Below are 17,460 nucleotides of genomic sequence, written 5' to 3'. Positions count from 1 at the left end.
AGTCACCCCCAAACTGGAGCAGTGGCTACAACAGATCCCAGGAACAACATCAGACATCTCAGTCCAGAAATGTGCAGTTCTAGGCACAGCCAAGATACTGCGCAGAACCCTCAAGCTCCCAGGCCTCTGGTAGAGGACCCGAGCTCAGAGGTTGAAACAAAGACCACCCGCGGAGGGTGAGAAGGGAATTTTTTATAGATCTGTGCACTTGTACTAACGATAATCATAGAATTGAAATAAATATAAATATCATAAAATGTTAAAATTTACTTTATTTTGAAATTCTGTTCCCTCTGTGTTGGGAGCACGCACTGCAGCCAGAGAGGCTGATCCAACCGTCTTCACGGCGCTTCTCATCGAACAACTGATTGCCCTCATTGCCATTGGGGTGAAACTGAACACACAGGGCGCAATAGTGACGGCAGCTTTGTGAATCGCACTCGCGACTTGTCTCCAAGAAATTTGATTGGTTATGAAATTGAAGGGATTTTGACATTTTCAAAGCAGTCCGTGCCATCATGTGTATCTCGATAATCTCTGCGTGAAATGTCATATATTATAGGAAAGTCAAACAGCTAAAATGATGCTTTCCTCCATGTTGAGAGTGGTTGCAGACTGCAGCGTGCAGCAGACTCTTTACTCATTGGTCAGTCAATGAAACCCTTGCTGATTGGTTTTAGTGACATGCAACAGCGACAAAAGTTGAACATTTTTCAACTTTGTTTTGTTGCGTCACCTGCCCATGTGTGCACATGTACGTGTACAAGCTCTAAATTTCAAATGCACAAATTTCGCCTGTCGCTCGGCTGGAGGTGGGCAAGCAATTGTCGCCTCATCGCACAAGTTTCATAGGAAAAGAAGTGAGTGGGAGTGATGTCGCTCCCTGTGTCGAGCCATAATCGTGTCAGGGTTGTAACTTTCATTTTAATCGACAGCTCCTGGTAAGTAATAAATAAATAACCTTAAATAAATAACAAATAAACCTAGCCTTGTGTAAGGTTTTTCTTACACAGTTTTGTGTTGTTTCTTAATCGCAGAGAGAATCAGTCTTTTTCTAACTTTTGTCATGTTTACTTTCGCCTGACAAATATCAGTCAGCCACCAAACACTGTTTTCTAACACACTGTGTGAATTTATAATTTTTATTGCTAATATAAAAGGATGGAAGCTAGCTAATAGCAGGACACAAAAAATTAGACTTTCTAAAAAGATAAATGTAGGCTTTCTAGTAAATCTCGTTCTAATGTAAAATATGACCCGTTACTGGATGAAAGATATTTTTTGGTAGCTAATGTCTGTTTTTTGTCTAAAATAATCAGCTCGAGCATATGGATTAAATACCTTCAAATATTTCTCTATCATTCTGTGATATATGAGAACACAGTTCCTCTCTTTTCAAAGGAGAAAAAACATCAAAGGGGAACCCAATATTTCAGCCTGAAGCTCACACACTGTAATGTTTTGTTACCCCATGGGACAGGGAATAACCAATCATCTTGAGATTTAGGTTGTTCAATCCTACCATCACACACAACTATCCTTGAGAATTTGAAAACATTTGTTCTTTATTTGCCAAAGTTACCTGGGGGGAACCAAACAGCTACTTCAGCCAAAAACCTAAACTTGACTCAGTTACAGAAATTTGAAAAAGCCCAGCTTAAAAAGGAAATTTTAAAGCACAGGGGCAAAAATAAAGGAAAAACATTTTGAATTTCAACTGTTTCAAATTACTAATTAATAATATCATTAGGACTGGACCAGCATTGTGACTAGCAATTGGTGTGTGATCACCTGTATGACAGCACTGAACCAGCAGGTATTGCCAACATTTTTCAGACCCACTGGACAGCTATCAATCCTCTTTCTGTCATGTGGGTTGGGCGAGTCGCTCCACACTTCTGTGTGAGTACGCTTTAGACTTGCTTTGTTCTCAGCTATGCTGGCCTCCAAAACCCTAAAATCCAAAAAGAAACAGATTTAAATCTTGTTAATAAACTTTTTGTTGTTTTGCGCAGGAGCCTTCTTTAACACAAATGGGACACTCTTAAGCCCACCTGCTGATGGCTTGCTCCTCATCAGTGATGCCCGTTTCCCTGAAAGCCCTGTTGGACTCCTCCAGGCTGAGGGCGATAGCCCTTTGCAGGTCGTCTTTATCATCACCTGTCAGATCAATTACATCTGCACAAAAAAGCATACATGTGCTTAATAACAATATGTGCTGATGGTTCGAACATAGGCAGGGTTTCCCCCAGAAAAGACACTAAGCCCGGTGGTAGGTGGCCGTTCACCAGCCGATCGCTAGCCAACCATAATTTAGTAAAAAAAAAGATTAAAGTTGACAGAAAGTTGAAAATATGGCTATTTATTATGTGATATTTTAAGATATGTGTGCCAAATATTTACACAACTACAGTTTTACAAAAAGGAACTTTTGAAATACTTTTTTAAACAAAAATACAATTAAAATAAATACAAATTGTTTGCACCTAATTTGAATCCTAATTTAAGTCACATTTAGAAATAAATTAAATTGACATAAATGAAAAAGTGCAAACAAGGCACCAACACATGTCTCACGTCAAGGCCATTTAACAACAACAGAGAACTCTTAAAAACAGACAGATGCTGTAATACAAAAAAACAAAACATATGTAATGCTGAATTTAATAGCATCATTTTACTGGTAAACATGGATAATATTTTCACTAAGCACAAAACATGCTTACCATATTCGGTCTTGTAAAGCCACCCGCTGAATTTCAGCTCAACTACCCATTTTTGGTTAAACCCGCTCATTAAGTTTATTGCTGCGATAAAGGTTACAGTTTTGAGGGTGCGGGTGGAAAAAAACGTGGAAAAAATGACATATTTATAACAAACAAGCGGAGCTTAACCTGGCGGCCGGGTCACCAAAGCCTGGCAGCCTGCCAGGTTTATAATACTCTGGGGGAAACCTTGATAGGAATAGTTGTAGTTATTTCATTTTTGACCGAACAGTTGGACAATCCACAAAAATGACAACAAATGCTGAGGTGAGTTGCTCACTTGTATCTGCCTGGCTGCCGACACTGATATATCTGTCGCTGGCCACCTGGGATGTCTGGTAGTAGGTAGTCTCATCTTGCTGAGGAACCTTGGCATTTTTCTCTGTCAGAAAGGCAACAGCATCAGCCAAGTCTCCATTGCTCACCTGCACCAACAAGAAAAACAAGATTAACAAAGTGAACACAAAACAACAGGAATATTTCAAACTGTTGTAGTTTATTAGAATAGAATAGAACTTAAATTCTGAAAAGGTTGGAAAGTTTTTAAAAATGTAAATAAAAGCAGAATGCAATGATTTGCAAATTATATAAACCAGGGTTTCCCCCAGTGAATTATAAGCCTGGCGGGCCGCCAGGCTTTCCCTTCCCTGCCGCCAGGCTACGCTCTACTTGTTTACTGTAAAACGCATAATTTTTTTTTTCCTTTTTTTTTTTTTCACACCTTGATCACTGGGTGAGGGTGCGCGTGCCAACAGCGACGCAATCGCACTGTCCCCGCCCCTGCACGGTGTCACGTTGCATGGTCATGCACCTCCCAATTTTTGTAACTTCGCACGGACCGCGCGCTCCATTCAAAATGAACGGTTTCAGTGCTTTAGCGGAGATGGTTCGCTTATATCCGCATTTATATGATCCCTCTGTGGGAGATCACAAACATAATCAAACTGTTCAAAACTCATGGAAAGCCGATTTAAAAAAAAAAAAAAAAAAAAAGTGTTTATAGATCACAAGGATTAGTTGAGCCGAAATTCAGCAGGTGGCTTTACAAGACTGAATACGGTAAGCATGTTTTGTACTTAGTGAAAAATATTAATATGGTGCGTGCTAATTTATTCTTGTTTACCAGTAAAATGATGCTATTAAATTCATTAGATGCTTTGGTTTGTTGTTACATGTAGTGATCCAACATGCAGCCTGTGCCACAAAAAGCACAGTACAGTACAGCATCTGTCTGTTTTTCAGAGTTCTTTGTTGTTATTTATTGGCCTTGACGTGAGACATGTGTTGGTGCCTTATTTGCACTTTTTCATTTATGTTAATTTAATTTATTTCTAAATGTGACTTAAATTAGGATTCAAATTAGGTGCAAACAATTTTCATTTTAATGGTATTTTTGGTTAAAAAAGTATTTCAAAAGTGCCTTTTTGTAAAACTGTAGTTGTGTAAATATTTGACACAAATATCTTACAATATCACATAATAAATAGCCATATTTTCAACTTTCATGTCAACTTTGATCTTCTTTTTTTTTACTAACTCAAGGTCAGCCGGCGATTGGCCGGCGATTGGCCGGCGATTGGCCACCAACCACCAGGCTTAGCCTCTTTTCTGGGGGAAACCCTGTAAACTCATATTTTATTCCAAGCAATACATAATAAACTTATCAAGTTTTGAAACTATTTATACATGTACAAATTTCAATTCCACATCTGATTATTACAATATTAACAAGGTTTTAGTGATCTGGATTTGCTAAGCTTGCTTATATTTGAAACCATGCAGTGATGCAATAAATGATCAAATTAAAAAAAATAAAAAAATTGTACTAAATGACTACATGAGCTAAAATATAATCACTATAAATGAAATAAAGTCATTTCAAGAAAGAAATCTGTCAGTCTGGCAAATAGAAAATGGCAATTCTAACTTGAGTTGTACTGTGCAAAGGATTACCTGCGCTATAAATTTTTTAAATATCACCTTTTTAGAATATATCAAAGTTATATAAAGACAAAAACACCCTTTCAGTGTCAAGCCTTAGGAATTCTAGCCCTGTAATCACATTTTGACCAAATAACATTAACATTATGAAGGTTGTTGTGCTTGAAAATTCCAATATATGGACTTTCTTGTCGCTAAAAGTACGTGAACATTAAAAACCACGATTGGCAATAACACAGGCAAACTAGACGAACAAAATCTAGAGTTATTGCAAAAACCATAATTCATTTTTCCACATTTATTGAATTACTTTCATTCCAAAATGTTGCAACCCACTCAAACCAAAAAAATCTTTTTTTTTCATACCAATAGGCTCTGGATATGTTCTTTGAGAAGCCCCAAAGAATACATTGCAGTGAGGAAAGTTGCAGACTTCGTAAAAATATCATCCCAGCTATAAAACTATTTTTTAATTTGTTTTATATCGTTAAATGTACTATTTCTCTTATTATTCAAGTGTTAAATTTATTGCTGTTATTAAAAGGCAAAACAAACATATGATTTATCTTATTGGTCATTCATCCACCCCCCAAGGCTAGAAAGGTAGGCTCCTGTTTGTACCACCGACTTTTACAGCATTTTGTTGCCCCATCCCAGCTTTGACACGTGTTGCTGCCAAAAAATACAAAATTCATAATGTCAACATTTGATATCTTTACCATGTTCCATTGTGAATAAAATATGGGGTTTTGAGATTTGCAAATCATTGCATTCAGTTTTTATTTACATTTTATTATGTCCCAACTTTTTCACAATCAGGGTTGAAGCACAGAATAGATCAGAATCATCTTTATTGACATTGTATGCCTTTCATTTAGTGAGATTAGGAGAGCCTTCCCAGTTTGATGCATCTGCAACATTTCTTAAAAGAATAAAAGGAAAAAATAAAACTGAATTATCACCAAAGAAAAATATGCAGACTTAAAAGAACAAATTTACAAATTGATCAAAAACAAAATCAAAGTTTAATGAAATCAAAAATCAAATGTCACAACGTGATTTTATGCTTTCAAGGTGTGTTGAAGTAGTTGTACTTCCTTATAAGAATGACATGGGAGCCACTTTTCTCAGATATAAGACAACCCTGTGTGTGAATAAAGAGTAAAGCGTTAGTAAGACCTGCTACTGAAGCTGTACCTGCAGGGCCTGCTGAAGCAGCTGAATGTCCGTGGTGCCTGTAACCTCTCTCAACTGGTTTAGTAGTGTCTGCTGGTGCTAGAGAGGGAGAGAAACAATAAAAAATGCAATTCAGCAAAGAGCCTGGTGGGACAGATGGAAGGCACTTTATTTAGCCTATTGTTTTTTGTTTTGTTTTTAAAGGAAAACTATCATCACAGACCAACACTTTGAAAACCTTAAAAAACAACAAATACAACCACAAAGATTAATAAATTATACATAATACATTTAGGTTAATTACAAAAAGGTAATGAAAGTTCTCCACTTCTTTGTAAAGCTATAGGGCAATGCTAAAGGTTTTTGATTCATTAAAATATATTACTCTTGATTTCTTTAGAAGTGTTTGAAATATTAAAAACAAGAGATGTAGTCATTTTCTAACAAGATGACTTGTCTTTAGCCCATAAGACTGTAAAGTATTTTTAGCTTGTTAGAAGATTTAATAAAACAATCTTAATATATTATTGTGCGCTTTGTGAAAATAGTTTAGAAGTGTTAGAATTTTCTGACATTTCATGAACAAAATGATTGAGGAAGTAGTAGAAAAATGAATCAATAAGTAAATAATCATTAGTTAGAGCCCTTGTGTGACTAACCAAAGTCACATCAATTTTGCACCCAGTTAGTTAATATATTCTTGACTGATTCAAATTCAACTGAGCATTGATAAACCATTAGGATGTTTAGACATGGCAAAGTCACTGTGCACAGAGCTTCAGGTTATATCTGGTTCATTAGCATTCAGTAAGGAAAGCTGACGTTTTTAAAAAAAATCAGTTTGTCTCTTTATCTTCATGACTTTAGAAGCTTTCCTGTTTCAAACATCTGAATTAACTGCAATAAAAGATTTAGTCAGTGTCAAACCCTGTTTACATTTCCAACAAATACAACAACCTAAGTTGAGCTTGAAGCATGTTTTTGTCCAGTAAAAAAAGGCAAAAGTCAAGTCTTGTGATTGAAAACATAAAAACACTTACACACTGCAGGGCTCTACTGGTGGCCAATTTATTGCACTCTGAAGTAATGCAATTGTTTCTGCCAATAAACGAGGTCTTCACCAAGTTGTGGTCCATGGGGAATTCTTTTCATTCTCAAGTAATTGATTAACTGCATGTGAACACAGATACCTTCTTGTCTTGTGGTTCAAACAGCTCATGGAACGCCCTGTAATATCTATTTAGCCACCTTGGTGAGTCTTTACAATAAAACTAAATTAATCTTCCTTGGTGAACTAAAAAGCTGTGTAAAGATCTGCTGTACCTTCTGTAGCCATATTTAATGGATTACTGAATTGATATAAAGTCAGTAGAGGGCCCTAAAAATACAAGGTGGATTCCTCAAAGTGTTTCTTATTTTGAGGGCAGCTTGACCCCATAAAGAGGGTTGGGGTTTGATCCCCAGCTCTGCAGCGTGCCAAAGTGTCCTTGGACAACACATTGCACTCCCCACTGCCCACACATATGCTCAACTGGTGTATGAGTGAGTACTGTATATGGAGAGTAAACGTATAGAAATGAAAGCACTATATGAGTGGGTGAATGAGAAACTCTGTAAAGCACTTTGCACAACCTAGAGAGGTTAAAAAGGTGCAATATAACTTGCGTACTAGTTACCATTTACTTGTTTTCAGTCTAGAGTTATCAAGTTTTAGTCCCAAAAGTCCAAGTTTGGCAGCTGTACAAGAACCTGAAATCTGTTTTGGCTCACAAAACCAGAATCAGTGCATCCCTAATCTCTACAGATAGAGTTATATTATGATTTTACAGAGAAGTGCAGCCACCAAACTAATAATGCAGGCTGATAATGACCTGCTTTTCTGGTCGGTTGTTAAATTTGTTTTGTTCTATAATGTCATAGCAATTTTTAAAAGTGTTTAGTCTAAACACTAAATCTGTTATAAACTCTAAATTACATGCAGGAATAAGAAACCATGAAAAGCATATGTAGGCAGAAGGTAATATCACATACCAGGGTACAATCTGAATAAAATTTGAAGGAAGTTATCAAAAAGATGAACACTATCCAACTATATTGTGAACAGCCTTTTGTCTTTTCAGTGTATCATCTACTGTCAAACACATCTAACTGTTTTTATTTGTTTATTTTCCAGCCTAAACTATATTTTGAATCAGCATCAGGCCAGTTAGAGAGACAGGGAGATGACTAATTCACTGTTCAGCAAAGTGAATTTATTAAAAAAGATGGTTGTTCTATGCTAGGGTTGGGCAATTGGACAAATATTTTACTGACCATGGACCATTAATCTATCAACAGAAGTTTTCCTATTTTAAGGACTATTTTCCACTTTATTTTGGCTAGTTTAACTTTTCCTTTCAAGAGTTCATACAATTCAATTCAAAACCTTAACACCTGTCAATTCTTTGTGGATAAAGCTGCTTTTAGCTTTTAACAACAGTGTGGTGCTGGTTACACAGATCGGGCAAATTTCTTACCAAAAATTTAGAGCAACTCTTTGGGGATTGTCAGTCCTGTTCCTCAATAACAAGAGAAAAAAAAAGCTTAAACACAACTTTGCAACTATATTGTCAGCTGTTGGACTGATGATAAAAAAAAAAACTTTAGCCTATCATTCAACCCTATTACACACTTATGGCATTAAGCACAAGTTTGTGTTCTGAGGTTACTTCGGCTTTGGACTGACATCATACAAGTATACTAAACTGAAACATGTGACATTTTAGAAGAGGAATTCCCCTGCCTTGTATAGTTTTCTAGATAATAACTTGACAGCTGAACTGTTTGGACTAATGGGACCAGGTTTATTGGCATGAACTACACCTCACTGGTCAGTCAGGTTGTTCTGGGTCAAGTCAACCAAAAAGCAGTCGCTCAGACATGTTAACACTTATAGTGCAGCTTAAGGAAAGAATTCTCTGCAAAGCACGAACAACGACAACTCTGAGGCTTCCCAAACTTACAGACTCTGGCCTTCCAAATCCAGGTCAGGAATCTGCATGGTTTTGTATGTCAAAGAGTGCAATTCACAAAAACAATACAACAGTGGAAGGCCTTATCATTCCAGCGATGCGGAATACAAGTTGTAGAATTGGACTTTCAAAATTGAATTTGCTGTGAAACATACGTCACAGATTTATGAATATGTGTATTTTTCTTAAGAAAACAAGTGTCTTTCACATTTGATGTTCACAATGAATGAGCCTATCTTGGCCGCTCCTGTAGCCTCCTGTGATGGGAAAAGGGGGCCTCGTAACATAGAGCTGAGACAAAAGTCTACTGTAAGTGTCTAGCAGTTCCAATGTTCAACGCAATGGACAAATTTAGTAGCCAAACAACATCAGGGTTTCCCCCAGAAAAGAGGCTAAGCTCGGTGGTAGGTGGCCATTCGCTGGCCGACTGCCGGCCTTCAGTAATTTAGTAAAAAAAAAAAAAAAAAAGATTAAAGTTGACAAGAAAGTTGAAAATATGGCTTTTTATTGTGATATTTTAAGATATTTGTGCCAAATATTTACACAACTACAGTTTTACAAAAAGGCACTTTTTAAATACTTTTTTTAAACAAAAACACAATTAAAATAAATACTAATTGATTGTGCCTAATTTGAATCATAATTTAAGTCACATTTACAAATAAATTAAATAACAAATGAAAAAGTGCAAACAAGGCACCAACACACATCTCACATCAAGGTCAATGAATAACAACAGAGAACTCTGATAAACAGACAGATGCTGTACTGTACTGTGCTTTTTGTGCCACAGGCTGCATGTTGGATCACTACATGTAACAACAAAACAAAACATCTAATGCCATATTTAATAGCATCATTTTACTGGTAAACAAGGATAATATTTTCACTAAGTACAAAACATGCATACCATATTCGGTCTTGTTAAGCCATCTGCTGAATTTCAGCTCAACTAACCATCTTTGGTTAATCCCGATAAAGTTTATTGCGGTGGCTCCAGCGACCTGCTAACTCCAGTGGTAGCTGAAGGTGGCTCGGCCTCAGGGCTCATTAGTCACGCAGGGCTCCGCAAACAGCGTGCGGACCTGAGCGTGCAGGGGAGGCGTTTAGACTTGGCGCTTACATCGGTGCAGTTTTCTCCGAAAAGACAAGGGGCAGTACGCTACGTAACCAGTGGAAATACAGTAAAAAAAAGAGCAGATGGTTGTCACATCAAATATGGCTGCACGTATTCAGGAGGAAGAACTGTTGTGTTTCTGGCTGTGATACAGTGAGGATGTTTAAACTTGAAGCATTCAGTTTGACTTCCATTGTCGTATTTGCTTTAGTTGTGATTCGCCCATCATCAAACTAATATTTCTTACCTCTCTAGTCTATAAACACTCTTTTTATCAGCTGAAGCAGTAATCTCTTTCCACGAGTTTTGAACTGTTTGATTATCTTTGTAATCTCTCACAGAGGGATCATAAAATGCCGATACAGGCAGGCGAACCAGCTCCGCTAGAGCACCAAAATCGTCCATTTTGAACGGAGCACCAAGTTACTAGGAAAGGCACGCAACGTGACACCACGCGGGGCCTTCGCACAGGGGCAGGGACAGCGCCATTGCGGCACTGTTGGCGTGCGCACCCTCGCGCAGTGAGGTACATAAAGGTAGCAGTTTTTGGGGTGCGGGTGGAAAAAATGTGTATAGAAAATGCTGTATTTATAATAAACAAGCAGAGCTTAGCCTAGTGGCAAGTTCACCAAGGCCTGGCAGCCTGCCAGGCTTATAATACACTGGGGGAAACCCTAAACATCCAAGAACTACTTTTTCAGGATCTAACAAGGTTGAGTCAGGTCCTCTGGATGGTTACTTCTTAGATGATACGTTTCGTCTTTTATCCAGAAGACTTCTTCAGTCAGAGTCCTTCACATAGTGAACTGAAGTGAAGTGAGATTTATTTATATAGCGCTTTTCAGCAACAAGGCGATCCAAAGCGCTTTACAACAGAAACAAAAACAGAATCTAATACAGCAGGTACATAATGAAACACAAAAAAAAAGAAAAACACATCAATCATGTATAACCTAAAGGAATCTTGTATAATCTAAATAAAATCACGAAACCAGACATATCTAAGCATGAGTTGAGAGTCAAAATAGTAGCTAAAATAATCTAAATAAAATCATGATAAAGTTAAAACTGAACTATACAACAATTAGGAATCTAACAATCTAACAATATCTAAACTATGAGCTAAGATAAAATCAAATAAAATAAATGTACAGGAAGGCTAAAAAAGCTAAAACATGACAATACTAAAACTAACGGTACCGAACTTTCTCAAAGTACCCCAGGCCCGCTAGACAGCCGACGTAAGAATTACTAACTAAGATAAGAAGGAGGGAAGGGGGGGGCGGGTGGGTTGGAGTGAGAGAGATGACTCAGAATGATAGTAAATCAACCAGTTGCAGTTCCTCAGACTGAAGAAGTCTTTTGGATAAAAGACGAAATGTATCATCAAAGAAGTAACTGTCCAGAGGACCTGACTCAATCGTGTTAGATTTTTCCACCTGGATTACTGAGCGTGAATCAGGAAACCTTTCAGTATGTTTTGTTGGCACAACTGACTGCAATAGCAAGAAACTATGTGGCGACCAAACAGTTGTTTCAAAACAGAGGTGTGAGCTACCGTTACCTTAGTATTTCAGCTAACTCATCCACCTGAAAACATGTCAGGAGAACAAAGACCTGAGTTTGTCAAAAATGTTGTAGCTTCAGGTGCAGAATAAGATATTTCACACTAAACACTAATATATCTACACATGTTTTAGGTGAAGTTTGGTTTAAGTCAAGCTAAAAGCTGTCCAGCTGAAACTTCGGGTGAAAAAAAAAAAAATCACAGCACTTTTTAGATGAAAAAATGTGGTGGTACCATAAAATACGAACTACGGAAAAATAAGCCAAGGACAAAAATAAGACAGGACAGTCCTTTAGCATGACAGGTCACTACATGAAAACCAGCACCACTCCCTACACTTACAAAACTCTCACATGATGAAGCTCAGCTTCATAAAACAAACACACCTACCAACAGATTAAAACAACACTGGCCTGAACAGCTTTGACAGCCATGAGAAAAGTGTAATTCTATAAATAAGATGGGGATCTACAATTGCCTACGAGTTTAGACCTGTGGTCTGCAATATGTATTTTAATATTTTATTCTTCATGGTTTGGCTGTGGAGATCAGAATGTTGGTGTTGCACTGCGACGTTTAGGTTTGAGTCATTGATGGAATCTTTAAAATGGCAAGTATACAGTTTTATAAGCCCTGAACATGAAAACAGGCTGAGGCTTCCAAAAACTGGCTGCTCAAAAGGCGCCCACACAGCTTGACAATCTTTTGGTCACAAACACACAGAGTTCAGCAAGACTGCTAAGAAAATCTACACTTTCTCACAATTTTGAGTCCCCCCAATAGTCACAGCTCAGTTAGTTACTACCTTAACTAACGTTAAAACAACAGAAAGTCAAAATGTTATACAAATAAAGGCCTAGTGTTGGTTGAAGGAATACATATTGCCTGCTGCCTTTCATGCCAGATGTTTGTGCAGATTCTCAGTTCTCAAGGAAACCGAAAAAGCTCCTGGCATGACAAGCGAATCACCTCTAACAACAGCTGTTCTGGTCAGACCTCGAAAATAAGGTTGTGTGCGATATGGTGCAAAACTGCGAGACCACATGCGATCTGTTAGCGCTGGGAGTATGAGCTGGGGATGACTCTTAGCGACTACCACGTGAAATGGACTGAGTTATCGCCATTTCTGTGTTTTCTACATTCAGTGTTCTGTGTTGGCCATCTCAAATTTGGTTGACTGTAAAGGTTAGTCAGATGTAAATGTAGATCAAAGAATTTGCTTCTGCAAGTTTCATTCAAATCCGTCCAGTGGTTCGTGAAATATTTTGCTAACAGACAGGCAACCGACCACCCAAGACGCAGGCAAAAACATGATCGCCCGCCTTTTGGCCTTCGGCAGCGGGCGATAACTAACCAGAGCTGTGTGGGGGCCTCGGTAGGCCCCTGAGCTCGGGGGGGGGGACTGTACATGCAGTGTGGTAAGATGAGACCATGATGACATGTAACATAATAATAAGTCTCCCCAGCTATGGACCATCACTCGCTTGGCTCGACATCTGACCGCCGAGCGTCAGGACTCGGGTGGATTTCCACCGTCGCCGCTGGCAAAGCTTTTTGTAAACAAAGACATCACGTACGCGATGAGGAACCAAGTAAACATCTGAACATCTGAACAGATCGGTTGTTTCGAACTGGACGTTGTCGCTTTTTTAGTAAACCCAAGACCTTCAAGCCTTCAGTGCAACGCCCCGAAAAAAACGTTTGAACACAACATAAACAAACGAGATACAGCAGGTCAGGCTGTCAAAAAACATGCTTTTGTTTTAACTAAACGACATCATGAGTCTCCTGGTTGCCAAGCAGAATGCTATATTATATTTAAATGACTAGCTATTGTAAATGTTAGCTAACTTCCACAAACAGAGTTTAACTTACGCAGCACCGTTAGCTAACGTAAGCAAACAGCAGGGCAGCTTTAGGCCTTATTCCTGAAATGTAATATTACATAAGCGTTCAAAACATTTATTTTGGAGCGAAAAGCTAGCAGCACCACTATCCCGACGATTTAAAATTAACCTAACTAACCACAGAGCCGAGACACACTCTACGCGTTCTCCGAGCCCTAAAAACTATGAAGCTAACGCAGTTCTGCTCAAGTTAGCTGGCCGTGAAGTTATCTTCTCCAAGCTTACCTTCTGAGAATGCTGCTGGAGGACATTCTGCTCCACGGTCATGGCCGGTTCGGAGGTAAATGTGATTAAAATTCAAACCAGGAGTAGCGAAACACAGGCTGTACTTTCCACCGAAACGAAACACAACAGGACGCTACGAAGTCCCCACCTTAAACGACGACATGGGCGCCATGGTAGAGTGACTGGCGCAACTCGTCAGCATGAAAACATTGCTCTGCCCGTTGAGAGCAGGGATCGATTACTCATGTCTGCCTGAACCAATCACACTGAGGCCAAAACACACCGGGAACGAAAACTGAAACAGGCCATTTGACAGGAGTTCCAACTGGCGGATAATAATAGATACAAAATTTGAACATATATTTAAATATGTCAATAAATTATTTGATGCGAAAACTGCAAAACAGCTGAAACACTGAGTTCCTTAAAATCAAGGCTAAAAACCCACCTGTTTAGAGTTACATTTGAATCATATGGATGTGTATTGGGATCTCATTTAGTGACTGTATGTTGTTGTTTTTTATGATTTTTTAATTTTTGTGTCTTTATGATGTGTCGAGGTCAGAAAAACTCACAGAAACCCGGAAAACCTGCTAGACCTCCTCACTCGAGATCGAAAAGATGCACGGAGTCAGAGAGTCAAAAAACAGCCAAAGAGTCTGCATTAAAGCTTGAACAGAGTTTATTTACTTTCAGCGCTGAAAGGAGACGCCTTGCCAGAATAATAGGAAAACCCAAGTCGCGTCTGAGCGAGATCTCTAAAACATAACAGTTTTAACATGCTGCCCCACCCAGAGATGCTACATTACACACAATGGCTCGTCTTCGTCTGGACATCCGTCCGGGGCCATATATGGAGTTGTTTTCCTGTCTTCTGCAGTTGGGTTTCTTCAGGATGGTTTCAGTTTTCTACTGAGCTGACTCCCCCAGTCTCCATTATCTTGTAGCCGGTGCAGGCAGTCACACACACCATAAACTCACATGACCTCACCAGTGCATAGTTACAGCCATCAACATGTTAATACATTTGATTCAATTTAAACGTACATTAATACATGTTTCTATCTGGCAAGAGCGTCTATTTTACAATTTGCCCCTTTTGGTCTCTAAAAGAGACCACCTTCAAACACAGCTCTCTATCCCTACTAGGTGCAGGGCTGCCCGTGCCAGAAAATTCCCAAGGGCAAGATGTTTAATGCGAGGTAAAACAGCAACGGCGCCCCAGCCCTCCGTGGCAGCGGCCATCTTTAGCGCAACGTACACCTGTACAGAAAAGAACTATCCCTAGTCTGAGAAACAAACAAAATTACCATGTATATACTTAAGTAGCTTACATTGTTCAAAAGTAGTAGAAGATCGATACAAACTAGTAAAAAATCAACACCTATGCTTGGGAGGAGAGGTTACCAGCACATCACTCCTGATCAGACGTCTTTACCATGTCTGTCCCTCCTGATTATATTCAAAAACATTGATCAAAAGGCACAACAAATTGTTTATGAGACACAATCCTCTAACCATAGGTCTTATACCCCTACTTTCATATTATCTTGCTATCAGGTAGCCAAACGAGCGAGGAAGTGTAATCTATTCTTAAATTCAGTCCCATCTGCTCATAACCTTACAACATTTTTGTGACGCCATCAGTGAGACGACACGGCTCTCGACCTTTCTTACTCTGTGCGCGACTGATGGGTTTGAGCTCTCTAATAGGGGGCTCTTACTTACTACTACTCTTAATACATTCTCCCTTTAATGATTGAACCTACCAGCTATTCTAGTATTACTCTTGTGCCCACCTGACAGCAAGTACATAAACACATCGTTTTGAAAATATACCATATAGAAAAATCATGAATTGATCATTAAAAGTCTATCATCTAAAAATCATTTTGTTAATTTTTCATTGTCATATAAAAAATCACAGATTGGTCACTCTTCAGTTTCATTCTTAACACAGCATTATTATACATTATAACTACGGCATGGCTAAGTTGGCTGATGGTTTCACTAGGCGACCAATGACAGCTCCATCCCTTCATCTTCGTTCACCCCCTCGTTCGCCACCATCTGATAGGCCGGTGGCTTCTCACCACCTCCCTTCTCGAGCAATGGAGGTGATACAGCGCACCATCAGAGATCTCATGCAGGGCACATAGCAGCAGCCACAGGTAATCAGCACACCTAGAAAAGTAGTGAGAGAAACAAAGAGAGACATCGCCAGGGCCTTCCACTTCCTGAAGATGTCGGTGAACCAGCTGTCCCAGGGGCTGTCCAGCCCCGAGTGTTCATGCATGGTTTTGCTGAGAGTCCTCAGTCCCTCCAGCGCCTTGGTCACGGAACCGTCCGGTGCTGTATTGTTGGGAATAAAAGTACAACACATATGTCCAAACATAGCGCATACTTCCCCCTTTTCAGACCTAATAGTTGTTTTTTTTATTAAATTGAGCTCAAATGACACATAATTAAAAAATAAACAAAAGAGTCACAGAGTCAAAGCGTGCATCTTTGTTTTGCTTTATTTCATTTGTGGTAAAACAAAACAAAACACAAAAATAATGGCTTAGAAGCATCTTTACAGTTACATAGGGGTTAGCATTTAAATGATTTCACTGTTCTATTCATCTTTTCAGTTTTAACTGTTTTAAATGTTTGGGAGATCTGGGTTAGAAATGTCAGGGAATCTAGCAGCAGCAGCTACAATCATCTTACTGTAACCTACAATTAAATTCTTTTAGGCTAGAAAGATCTAAATATTATTTGTTCATGTCAATTATTGTTATATTTTGTCAGATAATAATGACCAACAATTATAAATAAAATAAAAATGGTGTTGCATATTGCATCAGCCATAAAAAGCTGATTTTGATTGACCTCTGCTTTTGTTTTTGTTTAACAAGTTTTAAAGATGAAGAAAATTCAAATTCAAAATTAAAGTAAAATGCTTCTGCTACTCCCTCCCTCTTTTTTCTGAAACAGAACCATATTTGTAATGCCATCTGTTTCAGAAACATCCCGAAAAACAGCACTGAGAAGCAGCAGCGGCTGGTCAATAAAGGGGGCTAGGGCGCCGCCCCACCACTCACATTACCTTGAATAAGATGTAAAAAAAAAAAAAAATAGTACATTAAAAATATTTTGAAATATATGTATATATATTTTTAGTTGTGTAAGATAAATATTTTATAGTTAATGATAAGTAAAGTTGTTTCGTTCTTCGACGTTGTTTGATTGGTGACGTATTTCCGCCCCAAATCTTTATCCATAGACTCTCGTTAAAAGTTGTACATGCGCAGTAGCTCCTCTTCAGTACAAGAGATAGGACAGTTCAGGGCGCACCTCTCCTGCGACAAGAGCTGCTGAATGCAGCTGTGTTTACATTTCACCACCCTCCCGCCGCCGGAGCATGGAACTCCCGCCATGGAGGCTGACGTCACATCCGTCTGTCAGAAAGTTTGCCTGATTGAAAAGTTGAGCCGCGGGTGTGCTGCCTTTTATTCAAAGACAGCAATAAGTTCATTACGTGACTAAGTTACATACAAAAGGTAATAACTAAGTTCATAGTTAATAATTAGTTTAAGAAAATGTATGCTAAAATCTGTTAGAATGTTTGGTTTTGAACTCTAATCGGAGTGAGACATCTGATCTTCGTTATATTGTACGTTAAGAATACGTGACGTAGTAAGTGCTCGCATCATAAAACAAGCTTTGACTATTTTCTCCTGTAAAGTTTTGAAAAATAAGGGATAAA

General features: G+C 38.6%; 1 protein-coding gene across 6 annotated transcripts in view; it reads right to left on the bottom strand.

The window, feature by feature from the left end:
• usp25 (ubiquitin specific peptidase 25) overlaps window positions 1–13,922 on the bottom strand; it is a 106,280-nt gene extending 92,358 nt beyond the window's left edge. For 3 of the 6 annotated variants that reach the window (XM_037979152.1, XM_037979151.1, XM_037979154.1), the window contains exons 1-5: window positions 13,710–13,921; window positions 5,904–5,981; window positions 3,046–3,190; window positions 2,055–2,178; window positions 1,792–1,954 (exon numbers count right to left, since the gene is read on the bottom strand). In XM_037979152.1, coding sequence (XP_037835080.1) covers window positions 1,792–1,954; window positions 2,055–2,178; window positions 3,046–3,190; window positions 5,904–5,981; window positions 13,710–13,751 — 552 coding nt within the window. In that variant the 5' untranslated portion in view covers window positions 13,752–13,921. Of the gene's footprint in view, window positions 1–1,791; window positions 1,955–2,054; window positions 2,179–3,045; window positions 3,191–5,903; window positions 5,982–13,709 lie in introns of all 6 variants that reach the window. The other 3 variants (XM_037979155.1, XM_037979156.1, XM_037979153.1) reach the window with 3 other exon arrangements.
• Between the last annotated feature and the right edge of the window lie 3,538 nt (window positions 13,923–17,460).

The sequence above is a fragment of the Kryptolebias marmoratus genome, linkage group LG13, assembly GCF_001649575.2.
Source record: "Kryptolebias marmoratus isolate JLee-2015 linkage group LG13, ASM164957v2, whole genome shotgun sequence".
NCBI classification, from domain to species: Eukaryota; Metazoa; Chordata; class Actinopteri; order Cyprinodontiformes; family Rivulidae; genus Kryptolebias; species Kryptolebias marmoratus.
This window is presented reverse-complemented; position numbering and strand designations above follow the sequence as displayed.